General features: G+C 41.2%; 1 protein-coding gene across 3 annotated transcripts in view; it reads left to right on the top strand.

The window, feature by feature from the left end:
- Positions 1–2,951: 2,951 nt before the first annotated feature.
- The window catches only part of SHROOM3 (shroom family member 3), a 143,282-nt gene continuing 118,757 nt past the window's right edge, over positions 2,952–27,476 (top strand). For 2 of the 3 annotated variants that reach the window (XM_061354691.1, XM_061354692.1), the window contains exon 1: positions 5,608–5,799. In XM_061354691.1, coding sequence (XP_061210675.1) covers positions 5,635–5,799 — 165 coding nt within the window. In that variant the 5' untranslated portion in view covers positions 5,608–5,634. Of the gene's footprint in view, positions 2,998–5,607; positions 5,800–27,476 lie in introns of those variants that run through there. The other variant, XM_061354693.1, reaches the window with a different exon arrangement.

Raw genomic sequence — 27,476 nt, forward strand, 5'->3', positions numbered from 1 at the left:
CGCCACATGGGTCGTGTACATTCGACTTCATCTGGATCTATGGGTCTATTCCCGTTATTCGGCTTGATGTGATAGATAATCCCTACGATGGCTGACTGGATGCCTTTGTCTATAGTAGTCCACTTGGCCGAACGACTCATAACATTGTCCTTGTATGGAAACCTTTCTTTGACAGCTGCCAAGAGCCGCCTCCAAAGACTGAGGGACATTTTCTCTCTTGCAATTGCTTTGTCAATTCCCCCTTCTCTAGCAAGTGATCCCAACTGCTTGGCTTCTGTATCTTCTAGTTCATGACCATCGGCCCCATTGTCCCAGCATCGGAGCAACCAGGTGATGATGTGCTCCCCTGGTTGACGGGTAAAATCTTTTCGCATATGCTGTAGCTCGGTTGAGGTCCGAAGTCGAGAAGTCACTTCTCCTTCTTCTCCATCATGTGATGGTGACTCCTGATCAGGTTCTGGATCAAGTAGTGAGCACACTGTTTCTTCATCTTGCTTTAACCTTCCTGCCTCCTTTTTGCTTTTTCTCTTGCGTACAGGGGCAACCGATATTGGTACGAATTGGTCCTCTGGTTTAGTTGCAGTGGTTATCACTGTGGTTTGAGTAGCGACTGTACTTGTTGCTGGGGGTGATGTGGCTGCTGTACTTGGAGCTGGAGTAACTGTACTGACTGTTGCTTTTCCCTCAGATCCAGCGACATTTTTTTCCTTTTGAAGGTGCTGGAAAGCATTGAACATGGCCCTGTAAGCATAGGCCAAGCCCCAGCACGTTGCCATGATTTGTCCGTCTCTGGTATGGCCAGAATGACCACACACCTCATTTAAGTGTTTTACTAATTCTTCTGGATTTTGCAGTTGTTCGGTGGTGAAATTCCAAAGTACTCGAGGGGCCCACTGACCTAGATACTTGCCCATACTGTCCCACACAACCTGCCACTCATGGCTGTCCAGGCTCAGAGAAAATCTCTTGGTCCTCCTACTTCATCGTTTAACCCCAGACAAGACCCAAACCTGACTCTGCTTAACTTTTGAAAACAGATGAAATAGTTGTGGGCAAAATACACTCTGTATACGTGCCAACATGGTGATCCCCATCACAATCAGCAAACAAGTCTCAATAGCATTAAGAGGCCATTCAAAACTCTCAAATGATGCTGTAAATGCTCTGGGGGGGAGGACTGGGAGGGTAAAAGAATGCCTCCTTCACAGGTTGGCCACCCGAGAAGGAGAAAGTGTGTGTGTAATTGCTAAGCACTTCTATTATATACCTCCCAAAGTATAAAGGTGGTGACCATACTGGGAACATAAGCCAGATAAGTTTCATGATCAATAATTCTATTGTGTTACAAGTCATTATCGTAAAGTACACTGAGACAAGAACTTTAGCCCAAGCCCCACACTTGAAAAACACTAATACAGCAAATACCAGATGGAAGTAAGTTACAACATTCTGAAGCTGTGAGATCAAGAGGAACAAAGAAAATTCTTTATTTTCAGACTTTAAAGACAAGGGCCTTTTCCAGCACAAAAGGGATGCAAAATCATGGATTTTGCAGCTTACTTCTGTTTCTCAGCTTTGTACTTTTCTTTCACTCTCAGATGTCTTGTCTTTTCCTTTCTGTCTTATTTTTCATATGCCACCTCAGGCCTATCCAGAAAATCAGGCTAATTCTGTGGCCTGGAATGAAGACAAACTGAAATCCAACCTGGAATCTGAACAGAGCTTCACTTTTTAGCCCTAGGAATGTTTTTCTCTAGCAACAAATTTTGAACAGTGGTAACTGACCACAATCCCTTTGGGCCTATACGATGTCTTAAAGTGTGTTCCTTACTATAATTTCTTTAAGATGCAAGACTGACATCTTGTTTGAGATGTAAGACTGACATTCCCTGCCCATGGCAAGAGGGGTTGATCTAAATTGTCTTTAATGTCCCTTCCAAACTAAAACATTTTATAATTCTAAGATCTTACAGAGTTGATTGGATGGATATGATACAGTCAGCTCAAGTTGGAGGTAAGATAGAAAAGCTATATTTTCTATTTATCTGCTTCTAATTTTTTTACATAATAAATCTTCAGGAGAATTGTTATTCCAAGAAGAAATTATTCTCTTCTTAAGGGATCCTGGGCTGATTCAGGTGGGTTAAGTCTTTTGGCATGCGTGTTTTGTTCCATCCTACTGCAGATTTAGGTGAATGGCGTCAGGTTTCAGGGGAGATAAAGAATCCGTGGCAACTGGTGCTTGAAGGCTGACTTATTTAAAATTCCTGAAGCTCTTCAGCTTATACAGAGCCCTTTCTGGAAGAAAAAAAAATAAGTTGTTCTGTGATAAAACCAGTGAGCTAGGAAGAAGCAATGCTTTCATTTTTCACCCTTTTCATCCTTCTTGTATGACCAGAAGTAAGTCACCCATTCCCTCTGTATCTTGAAAGGTACAAAGACCCACATTTCTATCCCCTTTTGTCCACTTTGAGAATACTAAATATAAATTCTCTCAGACAGGGCTGTTGCAAGCCTTTTCCTTGTTCAACAGGAGTTTGTGCACAACTACAAATAGAGAAGACTTCACAAGCAGGAGCAAATGCAAGATTATCAGTGTCCATCCCTTCATATTGAGCTTTTTGTCAGCCTGCTTGTAATGATAGTTTTCTGCCAAATATGATATATTGGGTCATCAGTTACATTTCTGCTCTTCTGATATCCAACTCTGAGCTATTTTAGCATGTTAATACTCCTCAGAAGTCCCTTCAGTACAGATAAGGGCTGCTTTATTTTGTAGAATTTCTCTTTAGAGATAAGTTGAGATAAATTTGCTTCCTCTGAATGTACGGGATATAATTAAACAGCAGGTACATTTGAACGAAGCATAATTTTTAACTGCCCCATCCAAAAAAGGCAGTAACAAATACATACAAATTTTAGGAGCTGAATTTCCTTTGTTTGATTTCTGGGTTTACCTTTAATCTGACCTAATGATGTGCCAGCTCAGGGACCCACGTAAGATCAATAACACCACTCTGAATAAGATTCTGCCTCCTTTCTGAAAGGGAAAAATGTAGCAAATGGCAGCTAACTAAACTGTTATATATTTGCGTTTAAACCAACGAAGTAAACTAACAATTGTGACAATTTATAGTGCCAGCAGATAGGGGGCAGCATTGCTCTGATGAACTTAATTTGCGAAAGACACTAGACGATTTGAAGGAACTGAGGAAAAGCCAGAGCAGGCACCAGGAAGGAGGCAGTACCTTTGTTAATGATAAATGTAGGGTTTGATCATGAACACTGAAAAGTGAAATCAGTGGGAATTTCTTCTGGTTTAGCAGCGCAGTACTTGACAGTTGAGGAGAAGGGTTATGACATGAGTCTCTCAAATTTATTTTCTCTTACATTGGAACCATACAAAATTTTAATTCAATTATATTGTTCTGCATGGACGGCACTTTCCTGAACTTTTTGGTCTTTTCCATTTCACTGCAACAGTATCTCAGCTCTGTCCTGAGGGAACTCATCGTAGAATAATTTCTTTCTTGTGGCAAACAGTGGTAAGCTATTTATGCTATTTGAGGTTCATGCTAGAGGCAAGATGAGGAAAAAACCTCGTACTTCATACTTTAAAATGTTTGCATGTAGGTGAATGGTGAGTATTGATTTACTTGTATTCAGCACTGAAGTCTATTTCTCAGAAAAATGAGTTTTCAGCTAAAGTACAGCAATGCTCATCTCCATGTTGTTAAAAATCTAACTTCCTTCATCATTACTGCTATCTCTAGTGTTCAGAAAATCCATGTGTTTCTTAGGGCATCACCAAGAGGGATGGCCCAGTTTCTTTATGAGAAATGTATGGGTAACACAGATAGGAATTAGATTCTATGAGCACCTGATGGATTTTTAGCTCCTATGTGGAATAAGAGCCTGCTGAGAAAGCAGCACAGTATCTGACAGCCCTTTTGGGGTACTGATGTTTCCTTAGCTGATCATGGTCTCTGATACATGTACGCACCTGTATGTGACATTTTTTGAGCTGAATTAAGTGCAAACAACTAGTAAATCTGGAAGTAGTAGGGGGATAAAATTATGTGCAGGAAAGTGTAAAAAAATTGATTGAATTTTCCCCCTCTTCACAACTTCCAAAGCCCGAAGCAGAAATGATGCACATCCTAGGCACTAAGATCAAAAGTTAGGGTCACCTTGAAGGCACATGCACTACTATTTGTCTACTCAGCTCTGCCAGCAGAAAAAGGAGCAGTGTGTGGGCTGCCGTCTCTATCATGCTCTTCAAGGGCTGATAGAAAACAGAAAATATTTTTAACACCTTCGCTGATGTCAACACCAGTTTAAGGGATGAATCAAATCCCTAAGCAAAAATATATATGTGCAAAAGCAGATGCACCCACATTGATAAATTTGACAGTAGTCATTGGTAACTGCCCAAATTAATAAAAGTATTTGAAATTCTTAGTGTTATTTCTTATTCCGTACACTGAGAAAGCACCTACCTTTTAAGACAATTTAAATGAGGGAAAGAAACATGTCTAGGGAAGCTGATAGGCTCTGTGTAGAGGAAAAGCACCTTAATGAGAGCAAAATTATCAGCAGTGTTCCACTGTGCTGATTTGGAACAGGTCCATTGTAGTCAGCAACTGTCAGTTTGGATTGTTAGAATTCCTTGGCAAGTACAATAGAAAGATGATGGTTTCCGGGGCATAATAAAAGGGTGAGCCTCAGCTTTTGCACACTGCATTTTATAATTGCATGCTTGATGTGCACAATTGGGCAGTGCTGCTTCACTTGCCTTAATCCATCTCTCTCCCCCTCTCTCTCTCACTTCCTCAGCCTCCCTCAGAGCAGCAGTAGCTGCTGCAGCTTTGGCAGATCATAGGGGGAGCGCGGTACATAAAAAGAGTTCAGTCATCGTCTTAACTATTTTCCCAAAGGATTAATTTCACCTCCTTCTCCAGTTTTCTTGACAGACTTTTTTGCACTTTTTAATCCAATAAATACGGAGTTACTTCACATACTAACCCCCTCTTAAAAGTTTTAGGAATGGACTTTTTCCTCTCCTCCTCCCCAACTTTTTTTTTTTTTTTTTCCTACAAGTCAGAAAATTGTGGAGTGAGCAGACAGAGTAACTGAGAGAAGAGGCAGAAGACACTTCCATTCTTTCAGTGCACTGGGCTGAGGCGAAAAGGCCATTGTAATGGTAAATCGCATGCAGAAAGGAAGAAAGGACTGATAATCAATCACAACTGAAGCATTCGTTTGGATTTTGGCAATTTGCTGGCCAGGGGCTTTTAAGTCTGTAAACTTTTTCTAAATTATTTTTTTGCCTGCATCTTTAAAAGCACAAGTTTGATATACTGAAAACAGAATCTTTATAGTGCCCAGGATACCTGGAAATGGGGATAGCACAGTGCTGAAACACCAGTAAAACATCACAATTCTGAAGGAGAAACAGCATTCTAAAATGTTGATGGGAAATATTTTTAACCCATCACCTTGGACTCCAGCTCTGAAGAAAAATTTTCTGTCTCAGACTCTTTTTGTTTCACTTCTTCAGGGATGAAGAGGGCTTGTGGGCTTCTGAGGACAACAACTGTTGTTTTGTGATTGCCTGAGTATGTGATAGGACAGATGAGGATGTTAGACAATATTAACACCAGCATATCATCTTCAGAATGCAGCGTTACCCATAAAGGACGATATATCTACCTGGAGGCACTGCTTCTAGGAGGTGCTCCATGGGGATTCACACTGAAAGGTGGACTGGAGCACGGGGAGCCCTTAATCATCTCAAAGGTATATTTTTCTTATTTTAAATGAAAATGCAAGCAAGTTAGAAGTGGTGCCCGTTTAAAGGGCAAGGCCTATAAAATAACACTGAAATGTTATATTTTACACTGTGTTTGGCTTGGTTTTGAAAGCTATTGAGCACCTATTCAAGTTAGTAGGTTTGTTCAGGAGCTACGTGTTTGAGAAACACGAGAGCTCTTATCATTGTTTAACTATCAAAGTGCAGGTTTTGTCCCACAGGAAGTATCTTGGCTTTTAGAAATTGGATCTATTCATTTCACTACTGTAAAGGAGAGTGAGTAGGGGACTCTTATGAGGTGATGGTGTCAGGAAGTCATAGCATATCTGAGCATGTTCAGTAATCCATCACTGCCTCATCTGAAGAGAGAACGTAAGTGCTTTAAGTCAGAAGACGTGATGTTAGCTAATTAGAAGTGTGTGTACATGTGTATGCAAACAGAATAATAAATACTTGTACCTATTTGGTATGTGTATGTATTATATTATGCTAGTGTTTTTTTCACCCTACGTACTCTCTGCTTATTAAATAACTATGCCTCCAATATTTTCATTATGCCAGTTATTCATGACTGAGTATTGTCAACAGGCAACTAATAGCATAACTCGAAAGGTTATTTTGTGGGAAAAAAGATGGGCGGAGTTCTTCATTCTCATCAGAACAGGGCTATTAAAAGTACCCAGTTACCTTGAGATGCAGATACTGAAAACAACATATTTTCCAAAGTATCAAATTGAATTGACGTATATCTAATGTATGTTTGACCTATGGCCAGTAAACTGCTTTGAAAATACCATTTAGGTATTTCTGAATTTTAACTTGTAGTGGCTTTTAACCATTTTTCTCTTCTGTGCATTCTGCTTGTGCAGCATGCATTTATATAGCAAGCTGCTAGGTGCATATGTGATTATGTCTCATCTTTCTCTGTCCTGTACACTAGGATGTATGTGGGGAATTAAAGGGTCAGAGCCAATGACAGCTAACAGAACACGGTGATAATCAGTCAATGAGAACCAGTGTCATTCAAAGCCTCTGCAACTCACTGTGCAAACACATTCACATGAAGACTGTCAGTTGCTTGAATAGTTCAGCTGAAATAATTCATTTGTAATTAGTGCATCTACATGTGGAAAGGAAGAATGGGGGGAACTTCCATAGACGTTCTGCCATTAGAAAGGGATTTCAGAATTTCACATTATCTTCATTCTTGAATGACCTCCTTGGAAGTATTTGATATAGCCACATAAAGCAAAAGTAGCCTCACTGAATTAGTGTTGTGTGTTTGAACTTCGTAAACTTGAGGGACTAACACTTCAGCCAGGTTGTTCACTCCTTTTGGTAGTGTTCTGCATCTGTAAGGAAAAGGTTTCTTTTTGCTATGACATTCTTCCATGATGTAAAAAGTGCCACCCCTTTTTTAAAAAATTTAGCTGGGGGAAGGGAGGCAGAAAGGGAGAGAGATGGCTCTAGCTGCGGAGCAGTAATTCATCTATGGGAATTGGTTGCCACAACAACCAGGCCCCTTAATGTCAAACATGCCTGGAGTGTGCATAGTGCCACCGGGAGCTGTGTGACTTGTGCCTGCTTTCTGTGAAACAGCACTGCAAAAATGTGGTGGTGTTTTTTGATTGCGTTGGTGGTTTTTTCACTTGTAGCTTCTGCTTGGTTTGTGCTATCGCTGTTAGCATTTTATTGCTTTCCTCATGCACCACTGATACAGAACTGGAGCAAGTGAAAGCTGTGCTTTCAGGAATTCATGCAGTACCTATGGCTGTTTCCTGGTTTCCAGTTTCAGCTGAGAAATTCCTCTTGTGTGTGAATTTGCTATGTACTCTTCAGAATTATTTGCGTATTAGTCATTTAGCTAATTCAGTATTTTTCTAGTTATACTGCGATGTATTGAGAAACTGTGAAGAAATGATAAATTGAATCATGTTACCGGTTGAATTCTGTACACACACACATTCATAGAAGGGTTTAGGTTGGAAGGGACCACTAAAGGTCACACTACTCATGCAGGTTGTTGTGGTTTAAGCCCAGCCGGCAACCCAGAATCTTGCAGTTGCTTGCTCACTCCCCCCCTTCCTTCCCCCACTCCCAGAGGGACGGGGAGGAGAATCAAAAGAATGTAACTCCAATGGGCTGAGATAAGAACAGCTCAGTAACTAAGGTATAACACAGTAATGAATGTATAGCACAAAACCACTACTGCTACTACCAATAATAATAATGGTAAGGGAAATAGCAAGGGAAGAGAATACAACCACTCACCACCCACCGACTGATACCCAGCCTGATCCGAGCAGTGATCTAGCCCTTCCAGGTAACTGCCCCCAGTTTATATACTGGGCATGACGTGCCGTGGTACGGAATACCTCTTTGGCTAGTTTGGGTCAAGTGTCCTGTCTCTGCTTCCTCCCGGCTTCTCCTCCTCCCTGGCAGAGCATGAGGCTCAGAAAGTCTTTGGTTAGACTAAACATTACTGAGCAACAACTAAAAACATTGGTGTTACCAGCACTGTTCCCAGGCTGAAAGTCAGAAACACAGCACTGCACCAGCTACTAAGAAGCAGAAACATGACTGCTACTGCTGAACCCAGGACAAGTTACACACTAGGAATGAACCAGCAAGAGTACTAAAGCATATTACCTATAAATATCAGAAAATGTGGACATCAGGTTTTAATTTCTGATTATTCATAATTAAGGTTGGATTGCTGTTTCAGTTTCAGCTCCCGATTCTGTTTTGGCAAATACATTATGTCCACTTAACTGTCTGTATCAACAGTGGTGTTAAACGGCCCTAGGGTAAATAAAAATGTAGCTTTCAGCAAATATTGAAGCTGGTACCCATGAAAGCTTGCAACATGACTTAAAACAATCAAAGTAACATTGATGTATTGGTATAGAATACTAGACAAATAGCAAATCTGTGTGAATGCAGTAGTTCTGTCTAGCCATCAGGAACTGATACTCATTTGAGATCCACAAGTGTTGGCCTGTCTCAGCTTCAGACCAAAGGCTGTGATGAAAGTTAAAATCCAAAATGAGTGAATTTACAAAGGGCTTGGGTGTATGAAAACTTGTTCTTGCAGCTCTGACAGATTTTTCCACCAATAATATGCCAAGAAATTGCCCTGAAGCAATGGGAACAACAGTTGGAAGTACAAGTTGCAAAAAAAGAGACCTATATTCTCAGCTGATAGAAGGTGCTGGTTTAGGGATATTAGTAGCGTAGTATTAGTATCACGTCTGAAGTAAGAACGTTTGCTGTATAGATGTATTACTGTGCTTCTGTGCAACACAACAGGTGGTTTCTTGGTGTGTGTGTCTGAAGCTGAGTGCACAGATAGGCAAATTTACAGCTAGTAAATACTTTGCTGAATCAGCCTCAGTGATCAGCAGCACATCATGCAACCAAGTTTAAAGCAACTTGTCAGAAATGTTGGCTTTGAAGCTAACATGAATTTGGGTAGTTAAAGTAGATGACCTTTTTGTGCTAATGCTGTTCTTTTTTAACCTGTGGAAAGACAAACCAGTTTCATAACAGCTAATTCAAAGTCCTCAGAACAGGTCTCTTCATAATGTATTTTGCTGGAGGTGGGGGCAGACCATAATCAAATTTATTACATCCAACTCACCTTTCCCCCTCTCCATATAGGAAGCTGCTTTGACAATTTCCTCCAGTCAATTTGTTTCTGTTTCATTTCTGGACTGACTATATGTAACTCATCACATGAAGGCTGTAGAATCACTACTTTGTATTATGATTCTGTCAGTATAGGACATTTAAAAGAACATAGTGATTTTCAAAGAAAAGAAATTTGGAAATGCTAATGGTGTGTCAGCAAAATGGAAACTCAGGGTGTTGACCATCCTAGTGCAGCACTCAGCCACCTTGGGGACACAGGGACATTCCTTTGTCTTCTGGAGCTGCCTGCTGGGACACAGCACTTCAGGACTGTGCATGATACTCCTGGTCTGCCACCTCAGCTTGTGAGGGAGCTTCAGAAATAAGCGTTGTGGAGTCTACCTAACATTAATTTTTGTTCTACCAGAAGGAAAGGGGTGAAAAGATGGGCTTCACCTCAAGGGAACATCCAAAAAACCTAAGTTAGCACCAGAATGTCACTGGTTAGCAATGGGACAGTGTCCAAAAAGATAAGTCATGGGCTGCAAATTAACAAAATGTTTTTTTCCCGCTTTTGTATGGATCCTCTGGTATAAGACATGCTGTCAAGAGTGTAGGTAGGAGACTGCAAGGGAGCTATAGTCCTAACATTCTGGGGAAGAATTTCTCATTTATAAGAGCTTAGAGAATAGCTGTCAGTCAAATTCTTTACTTGGAACTGTTCACAGTTTCTCCCTATGTTTTCAAATACATAAATGTCTTGAAGATCTGAAGAAGGAAAAGAGGCTGGTGGCAATAGTAAAACACTTCTCTAAGAACAAGCATGTTTTGCTAATTTTTTCCTGCTGAGAGAATTTTGCGAGTTCATAGACCTCGATGAATGCAGCCTATACCTGCAGAAAATGTGCCACTCATAGTTATCAAATACTCCTTGGGCCAGAATGTTCTCAAATTTTCAATTTCTTTCACTTTTTTTTTTAAACATTTCTTCTCTGTTCATTTGTGTTTAAAAGGTAACTTTGTATCATAAATGTGTCACTGATACTTCAGAAACAGTAGAGGTCACATCTCCTGTAGTGACCTCCACTTCTCTGTTTTCAGATCTTGATTCATATAGTTCAACTTCTGCTTTTTATTTTGCCTGTTTAGTCTTCAGAACCAAGATTTGGGGAGATTGCCTCACAGTGGAAATGTTTCTTTACCTGGAACTGGAAATCACATGAGAAATGCAAAAGGGATTGAAGGTGATAATCCCAGAAGGAAACCCAAATTTCCATGTCAGTATTTTTGTCTCCTCCTGTGCTGTAAGATCAAATTTGCAAAATGAAAGCCCTGAATGTTCTAGGCAGGAAGGGCAAACTGGTAACAGAAGTGTTCGTTCCTTCTCAATTTCCTTCAGGAATTTTTAATTTGGGATAATTAATGTTAATCAGTCTCAACCTTTTTGTAGCCAGGCAGTCTATTTCTGGAGTCTCTTTCTCATTGCTACGCACAAACCTTTGCAATAGTTTTAGCTGTTGTAGGCCTCTGAAATGCCCTTTTTTTGAGCTCCATGATGATGATACAAACAAAAGAGTTATTTCTCTTGCCTTGGAATTAAAGCATCTAAAGCGTTCTTTCTTGGGTAGTGGCTACGTGGGAACACTTTTCCCATGCTGTTCTGTAGTTCATCGGTTCCCTTGACTCAAAAGGGTAGGTCATTTACAGGCACCTCATGCCAGAAGCATGGCACAGACTCTGAGGTTTACCTCTCAGCAGGGATGTAGGAAGCAATAAAAGTTTAATAATAATAGGAATAGCCTGGGACAGAGCCTCAGAAATAATCCCGAGTTCCTGTAAGGTGTTTAAACCTTGTTGGGAGCCTGATACATCTTCTGATGAAATGAATAGCCCTCAGCAACTGGTGCTTACTGGAGCCGGACAGGGCTGTCTTCCACAAGGCTCCTGTGCCTCTGCTACTTCTCTAATATTTTTGGTTATGATGACTTGCTCACCCCACTTGAGTGAGCTCATAGAGCAGTTAGTGACATTTAATGAGAACTGTTCCACCCCTGTTGACAAAACAAGCCCCAAAAGGCTATTCTGAGGCACTTACCTCTGTGCCTCTCATCAAAGCACTTGGAGTCAGTGTTTTCCCATTAGGTTAGTACCAGGAGCCCACTGCTTTCCCCACTCAAATGCCCAGAGTCCCCATAAACACAATTACATTATCTTTTGCACTGACAGGCAAAGTTGCTTTGCATCCATTCCCCATATCCCTCTGTGTGACAAATGGTGATTTAGAAACTGTTAACCTTTTTGTAAGTCTGCAAGCACAAAGATAACCACTGTTCACATTAGGGGTTTGTCTGAAGTTGGCAGAGTCACTACAGACTTATTGGCCTGGGCCTGATGACATAAAACTGAGCCAGAGACAGGGTGACTTGTTCTGTGATTATTATTTTTTTTTAACTTACTTTTTCTTTGCAAGTTTCCACACTTGTTCTTTTCCAGTTAGATATGGACTTTATTTCTCTCCACACTGCTGAAGAATAGCTTGGGGCCTCTGTGTTGTTAGTGTTTACAAAACTATCCCTTTTCACTATCTATCTTTCAGTACTCTGTGAATGGGCTGATGAAGGTTTCCATTTCAAAGCCATTTTACACTCATGCCTTCTTTCAGAGCACTGGCTATTCATTTAGGGACATAGATATGGATGTTGTGTATAATATGGCATAATACGTGTATAATATGTTGTATATAATATGTGTTTTTTCTTGTGTAAGAACAGAACAAGAATGGTACATAAGAATCACCTGAGTGCTGATCTCTTACTAATTAACTACATCAACTTACAGGGCATGAAGGTTTGGCACATTTGTTGTTCCTTCACTTGTATTCATCGGGGAAAGCAGTAAGTGAACAGTAAGAGGACAGTAATTCACCTAGGACTATACCATAATGTAATTTTTTGTTCTTGGTCTCAGTCCATAGGCAGGTGAAAAGGTGTACCTGTGAGTAAAAAGAAGTACAGATCTTCACTAACAGGCATCCTGTCTGGGTTGTGGTAAAAAGATCGAGAACCAAATCAATCTGGTCAGCAGAAAGTATTTCTTCCTGATTCCCCTCTTCCTGCCCACCAGTACTTCTTTTAGGTTTGGCACTGGAGAAAGGTGTGCTCTGTCTGCTGATGAGCTAAGGGGTGCATCTGCCTACACAAGTGACTCTAGTTGCTGGACTGTGGCAGCACAGAAGGCAGACGCCTGATCGCAGAAAGCAAGAAAATCTGCAGACCTTTGCTTTTAGAGATGCAGAAAGGAACTGCTGTAATTGTTTTGGAAAGCAGAGAGGCAATTTCTCACCACTCTTCCTTGTTTCTCAGGGCTCAGATTAGGGCCTCACTAAAGACTGCTGATGCCAGCACAAGGGACAGACTCGTCTACCTTTTCTTAAAGCTAGGGAACTGCTTGATGAAAAGGCCTCTATTGTCAGCCCCTCCATTAGGCTGCCGACAGTTCTCTAGCACAAAAAGACTTCTGTTCAGTTCCACAGCACTGAATTAGCAATTGGAGACAAACTGACTGATTGACGTGAGCAGCGGCTTGCTGGGCATTGCTGCTGCACCAGCAAAGTCACTAGTAGCTTTTCAGACTGCCGATGGGCTGTCCAATGAGGTAGTGCCGGCTAGTCTGCTATGCATCACGATGACCCTGTCTATTGGGAATGCCTTGCTTGTCCTTATTAACAAAGATCAGCAGAGATGGATCCCAAGGTGCACACACAACTCGGTGATGTGACTTTAATGAATGTGCATATGCAAGGAAATGACGCTTGAAAAAAGTTATGCCTCTGTGCTGACAAGCTGTGGGGCTGATGACTGACAGGGGTCTGTCTCCAGCTGACCAGTCATGCTTCAGAGTTACCTCCTCACCAGAGAGGTCAATTTAGGCTGCAAAGTTTAGGTCCAAACCCACAGATACAGCTGGTCTAAAAGATCAGGTCTCTACCACTGCATTGCAACTGCATGAGTTACAGAGGACCATATGCAGTGTAATGTCCTTCAAAGTCACAAAAAGATGTACCAGGAGTATTTTCTTCAGAGGTTCTTGGATGAGAGGAGTCCTGTGTCATTAAACACAACATGTAATCCTTAGAGTCAATAAATGTAGCCTTGGTAAATCCTGCTCTAGCTTTAGCTTACATGAAAGAGATTAGAGAGAAAAATGCCATGTATCCTTGTTTGCTTGGCTGTAGCAGGTATAACCAGTTGAGATTTACACTGAACCTAGAATGAGAACCAGAGAATGCACTTTTTAAATCAGCGTTCGTGCAGAATACATGATTGTTTATGAAAGACTGTACTACATTCAGTCTTTCCCACGCTTCTTGGAAGCCCAAGGCATAGGAGGAAAAACCGTCATCAATAATAGAGCTGGAGCTGAGCTAATCTCATCTCAAATTTCATCAGTGTTTGCCTTCAGGATCTTTTGATGAATCTCAAAACTGTGAAGCATGAATCAAGTATGTGTGGTGTGAGCCACTCAGACTTTGTGAGGGATCTCTGAAGGTGAAACAAACCTGGGTTCTCAAAGAAAATATATCTAGAGACCTTTGAAAATCGCCTGAAACCACAAAATCGCGTGCACCTACTTGTGTATTTCAAAGCCGTCTGGTGGCAGCAGAGAGCACCCAAGACCAGCGTCGGAAAACCCTGAATCTGTCAGTATCCCTCAGCCCTGGAGGCAAATCTCTCCCAAAGGCAACAGACTTTGCCTTTGAGTTTGAACAACAGAAACTGATGGGCCTTTTGCCATCTTTCTGGCGTCTCCAGGCTGTGTTTCTGCTCCTGCTTAGGAGAGGCTTTCTTTTCCTGTCACAAACCTGCTCTTATACTTGAAACGGAGAACATCCAGTTAATAATAGAAAAATACCATTCAGCATCAGGACTAGCTGCAGGAGATTTGGCATCCTCTAGGTACCTAGCACCCAGCCACATCAATCTCACATCTGGATTTCTGTCTGTGAAGCCAAGAGCATGGTCTGCATGATGAATGCCTGCCAGGGTGTGTGCTGAACAGGACCAAGCCTGCTTCATACACGTGAGATGTGGAAATCAGACCCTTGAGTAGCCCTGACTGTGCCACACCAGTGATGGAGCAAGGGTTTCTAGATGTTTGGAGATTCCATAAAAACTTCCTTTGGCTGGATCAGGTCTATGTCAGATATAATTTAGGAAGTGTGGATTTCTAGTGCAGTAAACATGTTCCTCCTTTTCCTTATAATCTCATATCATATAGGCTTCCATACCTGTGTTTGTATCTCTCCCAAAAGGTTCTTGCTTTTTTTTGTAGGTCCATTTACATCCCTCAGCTTTGACTCACTTACTAGATGCTTGTTTCTGAGGGAGATCTGGGCAGTATACTGCAGATGAACTTGCCAGAACCCAGCTCTTTAAAGAGGCTCAGGTCAGGAGCTGTTAAATTCCAGGAAGCATCTTTTCCTTGTGGAAATGCAGTTTCTGTACCACACTTAGAACTGTGAGTGAAAAATATATCTTCCTAAATGTTGCTTGTTTTAAGTAAGGGAGCGCTTGTACAATGTCTGAGCTGGAAATAAAGTTCTGCTCTCCCCATTTTCAGCCAGACACTGCCTAAATCTATTTCCTGTTACTTTGCCATGAACTTAAAAAAACCCAAATAAGTGGATCCAGGTTTCTTGGTCTATTGAAATTAGGAAAAGGACAAGACCAGCTTATCCAGGACACAGCTTGTTAACATCCTAACTGGTATACAAACATAATATTAGTTTTTCACACTTGCATTAAAAATCACACACACACACACACAAATCAAACCCCAATGAAGAATGATTCCTGCTGATAATAAAATCACTGTGCTTAAAATCATTAATAGAATACGCTGTGAGATACATTTCAAAGCACAGGCTGAGAAATAAGCTCCCAAATCCCATTAAGAAATAACAGGATTTATGTGCATTCCTCCCATATATTAGCTTTCCCTCTGGAAACGCCTTGTGCTGACTTGGTGCCATTTTTCAGGCAGGTACAATGTTCTGCAGTTCCCACAGACCTCTCCAGATAATCTGCCAGCCTGAAAGCCATGCCCTATTCTCACTCAAGAATGGGGATTTTCCAATGAACGGATGAATGATGAGTTTGGCAGAAAAATATCATAGCTCTGTGTTCTACTGGGATACAGACACACATTCTGCAGTGATGCTGTAAGCATTTTTGTCTTGTCCATATCAACAGTTAAAATGTTTTAAGCAACAGCTAACAGAAATATTAGAGAGACTGGTTCTTAATAACCATTGTCAATAGTGGACCATTATCTGAGTATGACTTGACATATACAGTCAAGTCAATCTGTGAGGCTGAAGTCTTTGTGTAATTGGTTTGTATTGTCAGTGGTGTTTTTTTTTCATTAGCAGTCAGTGTTTTTTCACCCTTTTATTGAAATGAATCTTCACATTTGTCATTACTTACAAGAGTTATCATTACTTTTTTCCTTTTAAAGACATGGATAAATGTCAAATGTTAATTCAGAGAAAAGCAGATATAAAGTGTTACAGAAATATTTGCCAAAGCAATGGACAGATCTATTTCAAAAACTGGAAACTATTTCATGGGCAGAAGGAGGCCAGAAGGGTCTCAGGATCCCTGAAGAAGACACATGCTGTAGACAAAGTTATTTCAAAAGAACTGAAAGAGCACACAGTCCACTACGTGCTGCAGAAAATTTCCTAACACCTATAGAGAACTACTGATTTCCTGACAAGTATTTACTAGCCACATGTACGAGTCATATGGGAATATTTTTCTTGGTTTTCTGTTCAGCTTGTAATCAGCATTTATCTTTTCTATCATGGAAATGCCAGCAGGTCTCAGCTGAAAACTACAACCCCTTTATGCTGCTTGTGAATGTAATAAATAAATCAGTATCTGCCTGTTCAAAATTTGTAGTTGTGATACAGTCACAAGATGTAAATATGGAGAAACAAATACAGCAGTGCGTGAAGACTGAAGCAAGGTGAGTGCAAATGCATCGGTGAATTTACTACCTCTTTTACTAAGGATGTTGCTTGGAGTTTATGCATTATTTAATGTTGGATTCTAAACTCTTTACAATGGCACATAATCACCAGAATGTTCTTGAAAACTTGCAGTACTGCTGGATATATTATTGCGGTTTTTTTTCTGTAAAAATAAGCATTATTTAAATGAACACTTCATTTAGAAAAATGGATTAGTCCCTAGTGTCAGACTTCATGTTTTTACACACTGATAGATGACCAGTCTTGCCAGTGGACTGAGAGAGATCCACATTTCTCAGATGTATTCTCACAGAAAATGGGAAATGAGTTGGTGAAATTCAGACCAAAGATCTGGCTGTTTTCCAGGACCAAATATGTAGCAAGATGCATTTCCACTTTCAAAAGAGAGGCTTGAAATGGAGAAAGAACATTTGGATAGAGATGGGTGGGTTTTTGAGGGAATCTTCAATGATCCTATTCCTCTCCCTCCTGCTCTGTTCAATTTCATGTTTGCTTAAAAGCACTTGCCAGTGTTTGTTGAATAGTGTCAGCAGAGAAGGGATGTAGCCACTGACCTCACTATGAGGCAACAGCAAAAGGTTAGTAGAATTAGTCTTGTACTGCAGGCTTGTATTAATAGTTGTATTGTGGTGTTGTTGGCACAAACTCCACAGTTAAATAAGTTGTTGGCACTCTTCCCTAGGTTAAATTACTACTACTGTTCCTCCTGCTTGCAAGTCAATAGATAACAATACTTTTGGGAAGGCAAGTTCAAACATTTTGGTTCTTTTGGAATTCTTCACATTTCTGATTTCAAGCTAAGAACTTTCTGCTGGCTTTCCAAGCAGACCTCTGTTGTTCTGTCTCTGCAAACAACCCATGCAAACTAATGCTGGAATAAACAAGCAGGGGAGGAAGTAGGTGAGGGGGAAAGACTCAACAAAAGACTGATGTAGAAAAAAATGCCTTTAGAAGGGTCCTTGCTTTGTTTCATGCCTGCACCCATGGATGTTTCTTAGCACTGAGCTGTTGTAGAGGATTAGGTTTCCATCACAGCTTCATCAAAGGCAACTTACCCTTTTTATCAGTTCAGAAAGACAGCCACAGATGCGGGGAGGGGAGTAGTGGTGTATCCCCACCTATCCTTGCCCAAAAGTGGAAAGCAGCCACTTTTTCCAGACCAAGACCCAATTCCCACTCCTGCTATAGTCAATGGCAGTTGGGTTTGGCTTGGAGCCCACCCACCTGACAGCAATATACCTCCCCAGTCCTGCTTGCCAGAGAAGTTCCTATTTTCAATTTATTAACAGATCCTTCTACTTTACTCTTTTATGCTCTTCCCTAGCACATCATAGTTTTGTTTTCCTATTTTCAGTAAAGCTAGGGAGTCAGCCAGAGTCTGACCTCTGTTCATGACCTACATGAAGACTAAGACTTAAGATGCAGTCCAGTTCTTTGGGGTAGCAAAACGTAAACACAAGAAGAGGAAGTGCTTCAGATGCTCTTTCAATGTGGCCAGTGTTGAAATGCAGCAAGACTGTGGGGAGACTGTACTACTTCATGAGTTGAGAAACGTGTCCATCTAATGTTTTTCTAAGAAACTGGTGGTATACAGGAAAACTGTCTCAGGACAACCTGTGCTTTCCTTAAGACTAGCTGCTATTTAATCAATTGTCAGATGTTGATAACAAACTGCATTTAGAGGTTTCCCTAACAATGTAATGATCTTACCATGGCTCGTATCAGTGTTCAATGGAGATTGATAGAGAGTGAGCCTCTTTCACATCAATGGAAGCTGGAAATTAGGAGAAAGGAGTAAGCAGAAACAAAAGTAAGTGCGCTTGAGTGACTCTCTGTCACTTCTTGTGTATCTTGTCAGCTGCTAAAACAAAAGGTTCCTCTGCTGGTTGGAGCTGAAGAGAGCCAGGGTGAGCATTTATTGTTCTATATATTTTATTATTCCTGGGCTCTGATCTTGTCAGTCCTCATTAGCTTAACAGGTTGTGCTGTGTCACTCTGTGGATGGGAGACTTTGAAACATGATGAGAAATGACATGATGAGAAATGACACCAAGTGGTTCAGTTTGTAGCCCTGCCTCCACTGTGTCAGTGCTGAATCACTGACCCATCAGAGTTTGGGGTGGAGAAGGTCTGATACTGCCTGCTTTGTGGAATATTCTGGCTTTGGTGATGAGATATTATAGAGGGTCAGTTGGTGGCATATTATAATAGAAAAAAAAGTGATCTCAAGAGGCAAATTCTGTTTGGGATGAGTTACATATGTACACCAGCACTATCATCTTAAATTTTTCTTGTTCTAGAGCAGCTAGGGGTTGCAGGTAGCTGTAGTGAGATGCCTTGGTAAGAGATTGCAGTGCTGCACTGAGATGGTTGTTTTTTTAAATATGTATATATATGTGTGTGTGCGTGTGAGCTGAGTGTATGTATAATTCTAATCCCATAAAGTACAAGGATGAAAAAAACCCCATGCTTTTGAACAGAGTTTAAATATATGCTGGAATATAGAACTGAAAGGTAATACAGAACTGCATTTGGAGGGGTCCCTGAGCACAAGTTACATACTCTTCTCTCGGCTTAAGTTTGTGTTCTATAGACAGTGGGAGAAAACAAGCCATTACCTCAGAAAATGGAGATAAACGCACTAGTGGGAAATGAGTAAATACAAATATGCAATGCTTGTGTAATACACTTATGTCATTTTGATGGTGACAACATACAACTGGTGCTAGTTAAGAAGTCTGGTCTATGCATCCAGTCATCTGACTTTTAAGCCCTCTTTATAGTTCACAGAGTTGCAGTCTGCCGTGGTACTTTTTCTGACCAGTCGTAGACCAGGCAGAATACCCATTAAAAGGTCTCTGGTTAGTTGCAGAGTCTTCAGCACTCAAGAGTGAGCCTGCTTTTCTTTAGAGCAATTAGAAAATGGTGGTAATATCCTGCCATTTCCAATAAAAGCATTGTCTCCCATTGTGTATGTGTATGTGGCATTCCCAAGTGACATAAAGGGCACAAATCACTCTGTGGCAATTGAATCTGAGTGCCAGTGTTGTGAGGCTCCCTGCAGCTGTGCAATTACATTGGCCATCTTCAGCAATACCTAAAAATCTGCAAGGCAAGTGTGTTGTGTAGAGTAAAGGCTTAAAGTATTTCCTAACAAAGTAGTTCAAGGTATGAATGAATACACGTTCTACAAGTTGGTAGTGTAGGAGATAGGTAAGGAAGCCATAGTCAGAAAGACACCTCTCTGCACATGAGAGACTGTTCCTTTCCAAATTCCACATATGTTCCTGCAAACTCTCTATCCAAAACCAACCCAAATCCCCCAAAACAAGGAAGGAAAAAAAAAATGGACAAAAGACAAGTGTGGTTATCTCATAGCTGCTCAGCAGGCAACTCTAAGATTCTTCTGGCAAGATCAACTGAAGCTGAATTTGTCATTGTATGGCTTGTGTCACCCAGCTGGTCGGGTCAGAGAGCTTCTCTGACCTGAGTCCACAAGTGATGGACAGGTCTGTAGAGGGCATTATCACAGCATAATCACATGGAATGAAAGGAAAACCATGTGTGCCCCAACTTGCCCTCCCCCGCTCCCCGAATCTTTAGGATAATACATCTTTTCTTATTTTACTCTGAATCTGTTAATGCTCCTGTTATGTGATAAGGTTTTCACAGCAAAATATGGCCTGGAGAGTAGTAAATGGAGCTCTTCCAAGGATCCACAAAAAGATCTGCGAAGATACTGTTGCATTAATCATAGTCAGAAATATTTCCTGCTGGGTTTTAGTGTGCTCTCTGGTTTCCTCTGTCCCTCAGGCACTAGTGGAAATTCCAGCTGATAAGAATGTGGGGTTTTGGGGTGCTTTTTTTGCCTGTTTAAGTTAGCTGTATCAGTTTTGGAATGAAACAGAGGGTCTGTAAGTTCTTAGTGGTATTACTGCCCTTGCCAAAATCAACAACAGCCAGGAAGAAATATGCTAGAAACCCAAAGACCCTGGTCAGGAGGAAACCATGGGAAGAATTCTGTTGCTCTGGGGACTTTGAAATTCCTTTTATCTTTTTGTACATCTGTATATCTGTGTGTTGCTGGGTTTGAGGGAGTGTGGGAGGAGACATGCATTTGGAGCAGGCAGCATCAGTTTGGTAGTTCACTGAATTTACAGGTTTTATTTAGTCACAGGATACTGATCATGGCATGAAAGCTGACTTTTAATACATGTAAAGCTTAAAGAACATAGAACTATGAAATGTTCTTGGTTTGTCTTGTACCAAAAGACTAGCTCCTGGGAACCCTGAACCAAAATTGTGGCAAAATAAAAGGAATAGAAAAAAACAGGGGTTTGTGTTGAACAGAGAAGTGTTGTTTGACCCTGTAGCATAACTTTGAAGTGAAAATAATAACCAAAACCAACCCCAAAATATTCTGCTTTAAAACTGTCAAAGTTAAAAGTTTCAACCCTTTTAAGTTATTCTTTCTTCCCTGCCTCTTTGGGATCAACACTATTTAGTGCATTTAACCCACGTGTGAGAGCAGTCTTGTTCCTGCCACTCAGAATCACACTATAGCTAAATAATGATGCCTTACTTCTGTCAAAATACTTCTTTCAAAATAAAGTTCTGCTTGAACGTGGAGCAATTTAGATTTCATACAACTCTTGAATGACATTCCTCATTACCTTTGTGTCTGATTTTGACCTTTTGTCTTCTGGTGAAATAGAGCTGAAACTCGCCAGAATTCTCCTTTAAGACCTTTTCTTAAGAGTACAAGTGATATACTAAGCTCTTAGGAAAATCTGGGTAGTGAGGTAAAATTTTTATGAAGGAATGAATGTGGTAATATCCCTGGATATTAATCCTGTTCATTTCATATTTCTAATGCAATTGTGATGCCTCAAAATACATATTATATAGAGGAGTGCAATGATATTCAGCAATGTGCCTACTACTCCTTTTTTTTTTTTTTTTGCATATAGGAGCAATAAGGATGGATTGGAATCACCATGTGCTGTATAGTCTGAGTAAGAAAGAGACACTGTGTGCTCACCATTAGTGCTCAACCTTCCCCCAAGCCCCAGCTGCCAAAACCTTGTTATTTCAACTACTCTAAATAACTTCTGAGATTTGTCCTTAAATCCAGGGGTAGCATTAATCCAGGGAAAGAGGCTTTGGTAGTGTAAGGCCTCATCAGTAGAGCAGTTTGAGAATGAAGCAGCTTTTCTTACAGCTTATGTGTATGCACCAGTCCAGTAGTTCTGTACCAGTGTAAGCTCTTGACTTTGCTCTAGGTTCACCCATGTAGGCTCTATTTACATTGGCACTGTAGGCATGTGTTAGAGTGACAGACATCCGTAGCCCAGAGAGGCCTACAGTTCTCCCACTGCTGAGACCAAAGGGGAGAAAACTGACAGTCATGTGTTTCACCATTCTTTGCTCAGTTTTGCATAACTCACACCTCAGTCACTTAGCTCTGTCTCTGGCCGTGCTGTGCACTTCATGTTGTGCACCTAATTTAGGGTGCTGTTATTTACCAGTCTGGTGGAGAGCACTACAGGAGCGGGAGCTACCTGGGTGCTGGTGCTCAGCATAACCCTCTAGCCGTCCACAGCAGCATTAGCTGGAAGTCCACGAGACTTGGTGTTTCTGTTCTCAGTTGAATATTGAGATATCTGTAATTCCTGGCTCGTGAGTTATCACCCTTAAGGGCTGCACAACAGCCAAGGGCTTGCCCTGGCTGAGGAGTCATGATATTTAACCAACTCAGCCAGCTGAAAGGTTAAGTCAGGACAGCTATTGTAAGCAGGTTGATGGCTCACTCTGTGCCAGCCTCATGCATCTCCTCCCCATGTGAAACATGGGAACAGTCAGAATGGTGTTTGAGGGGAAGGTGGGATGGGATCCCAGCCTTTCTGGCATCCGTGCGTGTGTGTCCTAATGAGGACCAGAGGTGACGCCAGGCAGCTATCTCAGTGTCATTTGCACATGAGTGCACCAAGAATGCACCATCTGTTCAAGGATAATAGGTTTTCATAAGCACATGTTTCTGAGCATGTCAAATTTTGTACCCTGAATAGAGGCTAAAATCCATGGAATCTGACACTGGGGAAACAACTGCATTTGAGAGGAACTCATACAAAGGGGAGTTCACATTACTTCCCAGCTAGAGCCTAAGAGTGGCTTTTCTAACACAATATCACACATTTATTCCTTAAGCAAGATTAAAACTTCAGAAAAAGAAAGATTAGTCAGCAAGATTAGAGTAGAGGAGGTTCTTTTAGTCAGCAAGATTAGAATAGAGAAGGTTCTTTTAGTCAACAAGATTAGAATAGAGAACATACTTTGAGAGTTATATTAATCATAAAGAACCATCTGCTTTCTACAGCTGCAGAAGTAAAAGGTAATTTTATTTCCACAGTTTTGGGTGGTAAAGTTCTGTAAACACACAAGTCATAGAATCCCAGGAAGGCTTGGGTTGGAAGGGACCTTAAAGCTCATCCTGTTCTAACCCTTCTGCCGCAGGCAGGGACACCTTCCACTAGAGCAGGTTGCTTCAAGCCCGATCTAACTGGCCTTGAATGCTGCCAGAGATGGGGAATGGGGTCTAGTCCATTCTTAGCTCAGAAATCCCATTATTTTCTCTGATATTACTGATGCTGATTAAAGTAAAACTTGCTTAAGCATGTAAATAAGATTAGCAGACAGAAAAGAACCATGTTTCTAGAGATCTTGGTGTCCAAATACCCAGAAAACACCAGAAGATGCTGACATGCCCAAGTCACTCTGAAATCTGAGGAATATGGTAGTTTCTCCATTAAGAAAAAATACTGGCATCTAAATCATTCCTGCTATAGAAGATCACTGGTGAGAGTGACCCAGTAAGCACCAAGGAAGGACAATGGAAAGAAATGGGGCCTGCGAATGAAGAGAGAATAGGGGTCAGGATGATGCTAAAAAAGAAGAGAAAGCAAAACTGCTCAGACTAGTATCCCACACAGGTGGGGTGAACAGGCTGAGTCCATCTGGAGCTGGTAAAAATCAGCATTGTTTCACTGACATCAGGGGGCTCACCCTCAACTACATCACCTCTTTCTACTTCTTAAGGGCATCTTAGAACTTGCATTGCCTCTCAGTACTGTCCACTCCTTAGTTTAAACAAAAATGGCGCTGGGATTAAGTCAATCCCCAACTCTGGTGACATGATCATTGCACTACCAGCAAGGCATCTTCCTTCTTAGAGATAACAAAGGTCTTAGATTGGCTTTTCTTGTCCTTCCTTGTCTTCTTATCTTTCTGTTGCCTTCCTGAGTGGAGTACTGAAGTACGACGAACGCACTGAACTCTCACTTCCCACACTGCTAGGCTGATACCAGTTCACCACAATAACCGCTCTCTGGAAAAAATAAACATTAGCTCAGAAGAAGGCAAATGACAGAATACAAAGAGATGAAATATTAAGGAAATTGTAAGCAGTCACTTGAGCTCTTACAGTAGCACTTAACTTTCTTACCCCAGGGGCTCAAGTGAGGTGAGCAGAGTTACTAAGACTCATTAACCATGACTCCATTGTTCTTTTTAAACTTTTTCTATGGGGTGATCGATACTTCAAAACTTGCGTGGGAACTGAAAGGAGATTAGGAACAAATAAGAAAAGTGAAACCAGGTTACAGGCCTGATCCTTTCTTCACTGGGGTTTTGTGCAGTTTAATTCCTGAGCAGTGAGGAATGAGGAGTGGTTCAAGAGAAGGGGCCCTGCAGAGGACCAAGGAGCTTCTGCTTACAACCTGATTCCACCTCTGGCCCCCACTCACACCATCTTTTATCTCGCTTTGGGTTTGGGGCCAGAAGAGGCTGTTGAGGGTGAAATACAATTTTTAACTTGGTCATGAAAAGCTTTCTTTCTTTAACAACACCTTTGTACTGTGCCTGCAGCAGTAAGGTGGAGTTTTCAATAACCTGTGTTTTATATAGAATGATTTTTTGTGATGCAAACCACTGCTGTACCCTCCTCTAGTATTACATTACCTGCTGCTGTGGGACAGCAGACAGTTTTCAGGCTGAGGATTTAGGTCAGCAGTATGTATATTAGCAATTCAAGACAAAAATGCAACAGGAAAATACCCATGCTTGAGCTCTACCCATGGGAGACAAGAGCAGACACTTTCAGTGGCAGAAGGTGACAAAGTGCTGGTTGTAGGTGATGGGCCATGAGACTAAAATGGATACAGAGGGCTTTTTGAAGTGTTGCACTTCAAAAAAGGCTTTAAAAGTAAGATTGCTGAGTGCATCTGTCAGGGGCACAGTGAACCCCCAGGTTGGAAATCTGATCTTGAAATTGTCCTGTGGGAAACCTGGAAAGAGCCAGTGGAACATTAGTGGTACTCCTTCTGCTGTGCACTGACGTAACTGAGGCAGAATTTGATTCTAGCTGTTGAAGTGTGATGGATAAGCATTATTATCTGTCTGGAGATATTGGGAGACAGTGGCAAAGTCATGCAAGGACAGCTCTTGGGAGCTGGCCAACATCCCAAAGATGCTCTATGTCCTTGAAAGACAGCATTTTTTCATCTGAGCTGCTTCTCTCCAAGCAGGAGGCGAAAATACCTCTTTCCTGTGTGATTCACCTTTGCTTCATGCTTCTTCTGTCTTTTCCACGCCACAGCTGCACTTTGAGTTAGCTGGTGATGGGAGAAAAGTGAGAGCTGTGCCTGAGCTATGACCTTTTCATAAGATAGAGGCCAGACCTTGGGAAAAGGTCTGTCTTACTCTAGGATAGAATTTAAATGACCCTTCTCCCTCTTTGAGATAAAAGGAGCTGATCTGAGCTTATTTCAGTGTGCTGAGACTCCTCTTTCCCCAGGTGAAGACAGTGACTGAGCCCTGAATGGGCAGATAGGAGCTTGAGCAAAGAAAATCAGGCTGGAAAAAGGGAAAATTATGGAGTACCTCTGTTGGCTGGTCTGGTTTGGTTCATAGCCAGTGGAAGGACATGCACACAGGATCATGCTGTCTGGGGAAAAACAAAAAAAGAGAGCAAGGAATTGTGTAAATGAAGTAGAATCCATTACTGTTGCAGAAATAATATATGAAGACCTTTTCGAATTCTGAAGATATGATGCTGAATAGTGATGTGTCCTTTTCCTTAGATCCTGGTTCAGTTTTGCCTCCTCCATCACTCCCATGAAAACTACCTGATTCATCACATTATCAGATACCATGTACATAGGATTAATTTCCAGAGGCCGGTGCCTTAACTGATGTAAATCAATACATTGATCCTACAGGAACAACATGAAGATCTCAGCTGGAAGGAGTAATGTGTTGCTGAGGTGCAAAACTAGTTATTGTATACCTGTTGCTCTCTCACAAGGAAACACTCAGGAATTCAGGTAGGCAGCAGTAGGCATAAGGCACAGGCACAATGTTCAGTGACATTTTGTTAGAAAATAATTTTCCAGCTGCCTTTCAGAGTAGGTCTTCTGGAAAATTCACTTGAAATAATTGCAGTGGGATTTTTCTGCCTTGCCCTGCTTTTTGAGGAACGATGCCAGTGAGACCAGAGTAGGGTGCCCTGTTTTATTTGTTCTTAGAAAGCTGGCTTTTGGGATAGAAATTCAGCAGAAGGAAAGCAAGAGTAGCAGTGACACCATCTTGTAACAGAATTTCATGTACTGCTTCAGCAGTACATTCAATCTCTGAACTGTCATTTCAAAGAGGAGGAGACAGGAAAAACATGCTGGGAAACTTAATGCATCAGGTCATTCAGCTGAGGGATTTCTTTTCCTACCCAAATAAAGAGCCACAAGGTTTTTGTTAAGAGAGTATTCCCTTCAAAAATGTCAGTTTGGCAAGGAGTGCTTCTCATCATTGTCCCGAGTGAGAAAGAAAAAATATCTGTCTGTTGGCTGACATTTGGCTTAAAGATCAGCCACTTCCACGTTTACTTGTAAGATTCAAAGGGATCACAAAAGAACTTGATTAAGCAACATCATGGATACTCACAGTGTTGGGAAAATGGTTCCAAAATGGAAAGTTTCTTAGACTGCACTATGGAAGGGATGTCTCTGCAATACAAATAGCTTCTGTAATGAATGGCATTAAATGAGAGTATTTTGTAAGATCCAGGGCTGAGATTCTGGTGTGTATAATGAAACCTGATGATTAAGCTAAATTTGGTGTTTGTGCTTTTCAACTCTTGCTGTTTAATGATCTTTTTATTCTTAAAGTTGAGAATACAAAACAATAGGTTATATGTTTCAACTCCATGCTCTTTTCTGCTATATCTGTTCTGAATGCCTACGTAATTTATAGGGACTCTCAGCCTCTTGCTTCTGCTTGCATCTGATTTATTCCTAACAAAGGGCAACCTGACGACATAAATCTCACATTTGCATATGCTTGTATGTCTTAAGTCATTCCTCTCAGGGTTTATGTATATGTAAACCTGCAGGATACTTAATAGAGTATTTCAAACCAGATTGTAATAACTGCTTGTGATCTGCTCCATTAGCAGACAATGTTCCTCTGTGATTCTTTCTCCTCATTGTGAGAAGGTGAGCAAGCATTGTCAAGTATCAATGTTACCATTGATTTTATCTACCATACATCTTTGCCTGACACTTCACACAAAAAGATGGAATTGCCAAATGTGTAAGCTTTCTCCTGAGGTCTTTAAGTGCTGGAAGGGCAGCTGGTGGAGATGTGTGGAGAGCAGATAGTTAGGGATGAGGGTGACCATGGGGGTGAAATGGCAGCTGCAGGATGTTCCTCAGCACTTCATCTTTGTCCTTGAGCACTTGAGGAAGCTACTGAGTAAATATCATGTGGGAGAAGTACAATACAGGCTCCACAAAAGGTGTTTGTAAGTCACGGTGCTCAGAGAATACACTGGGAGAATTAAGCCAGCAGGAACTTGTGCTTTCTGGTGGGAGAAGGAGGTGGTTTGCTGGGTGATTAAAATCACTGGAACTGGCAAGTTTTCTTTTGGTT

Source organism: Neopsephotus bourkii, unplaced genomic scaffold, assembly GCF_033783945.1.
Source record: "Neopsephotus bourkii isolate Nb327-2 ecotype Australia unplaced genomic scaffold, CSIRO-AGI_Nbou_v1 NB_741, whole genome shotgun sequence".
Taxonomy (NCBI): domain Eukaryota; kingdom Metazoa; phylum Chordata; class Aves; order Psittaciformes; family Psittacidae; genus Neopsephotus; species Neopsephotus bourkii.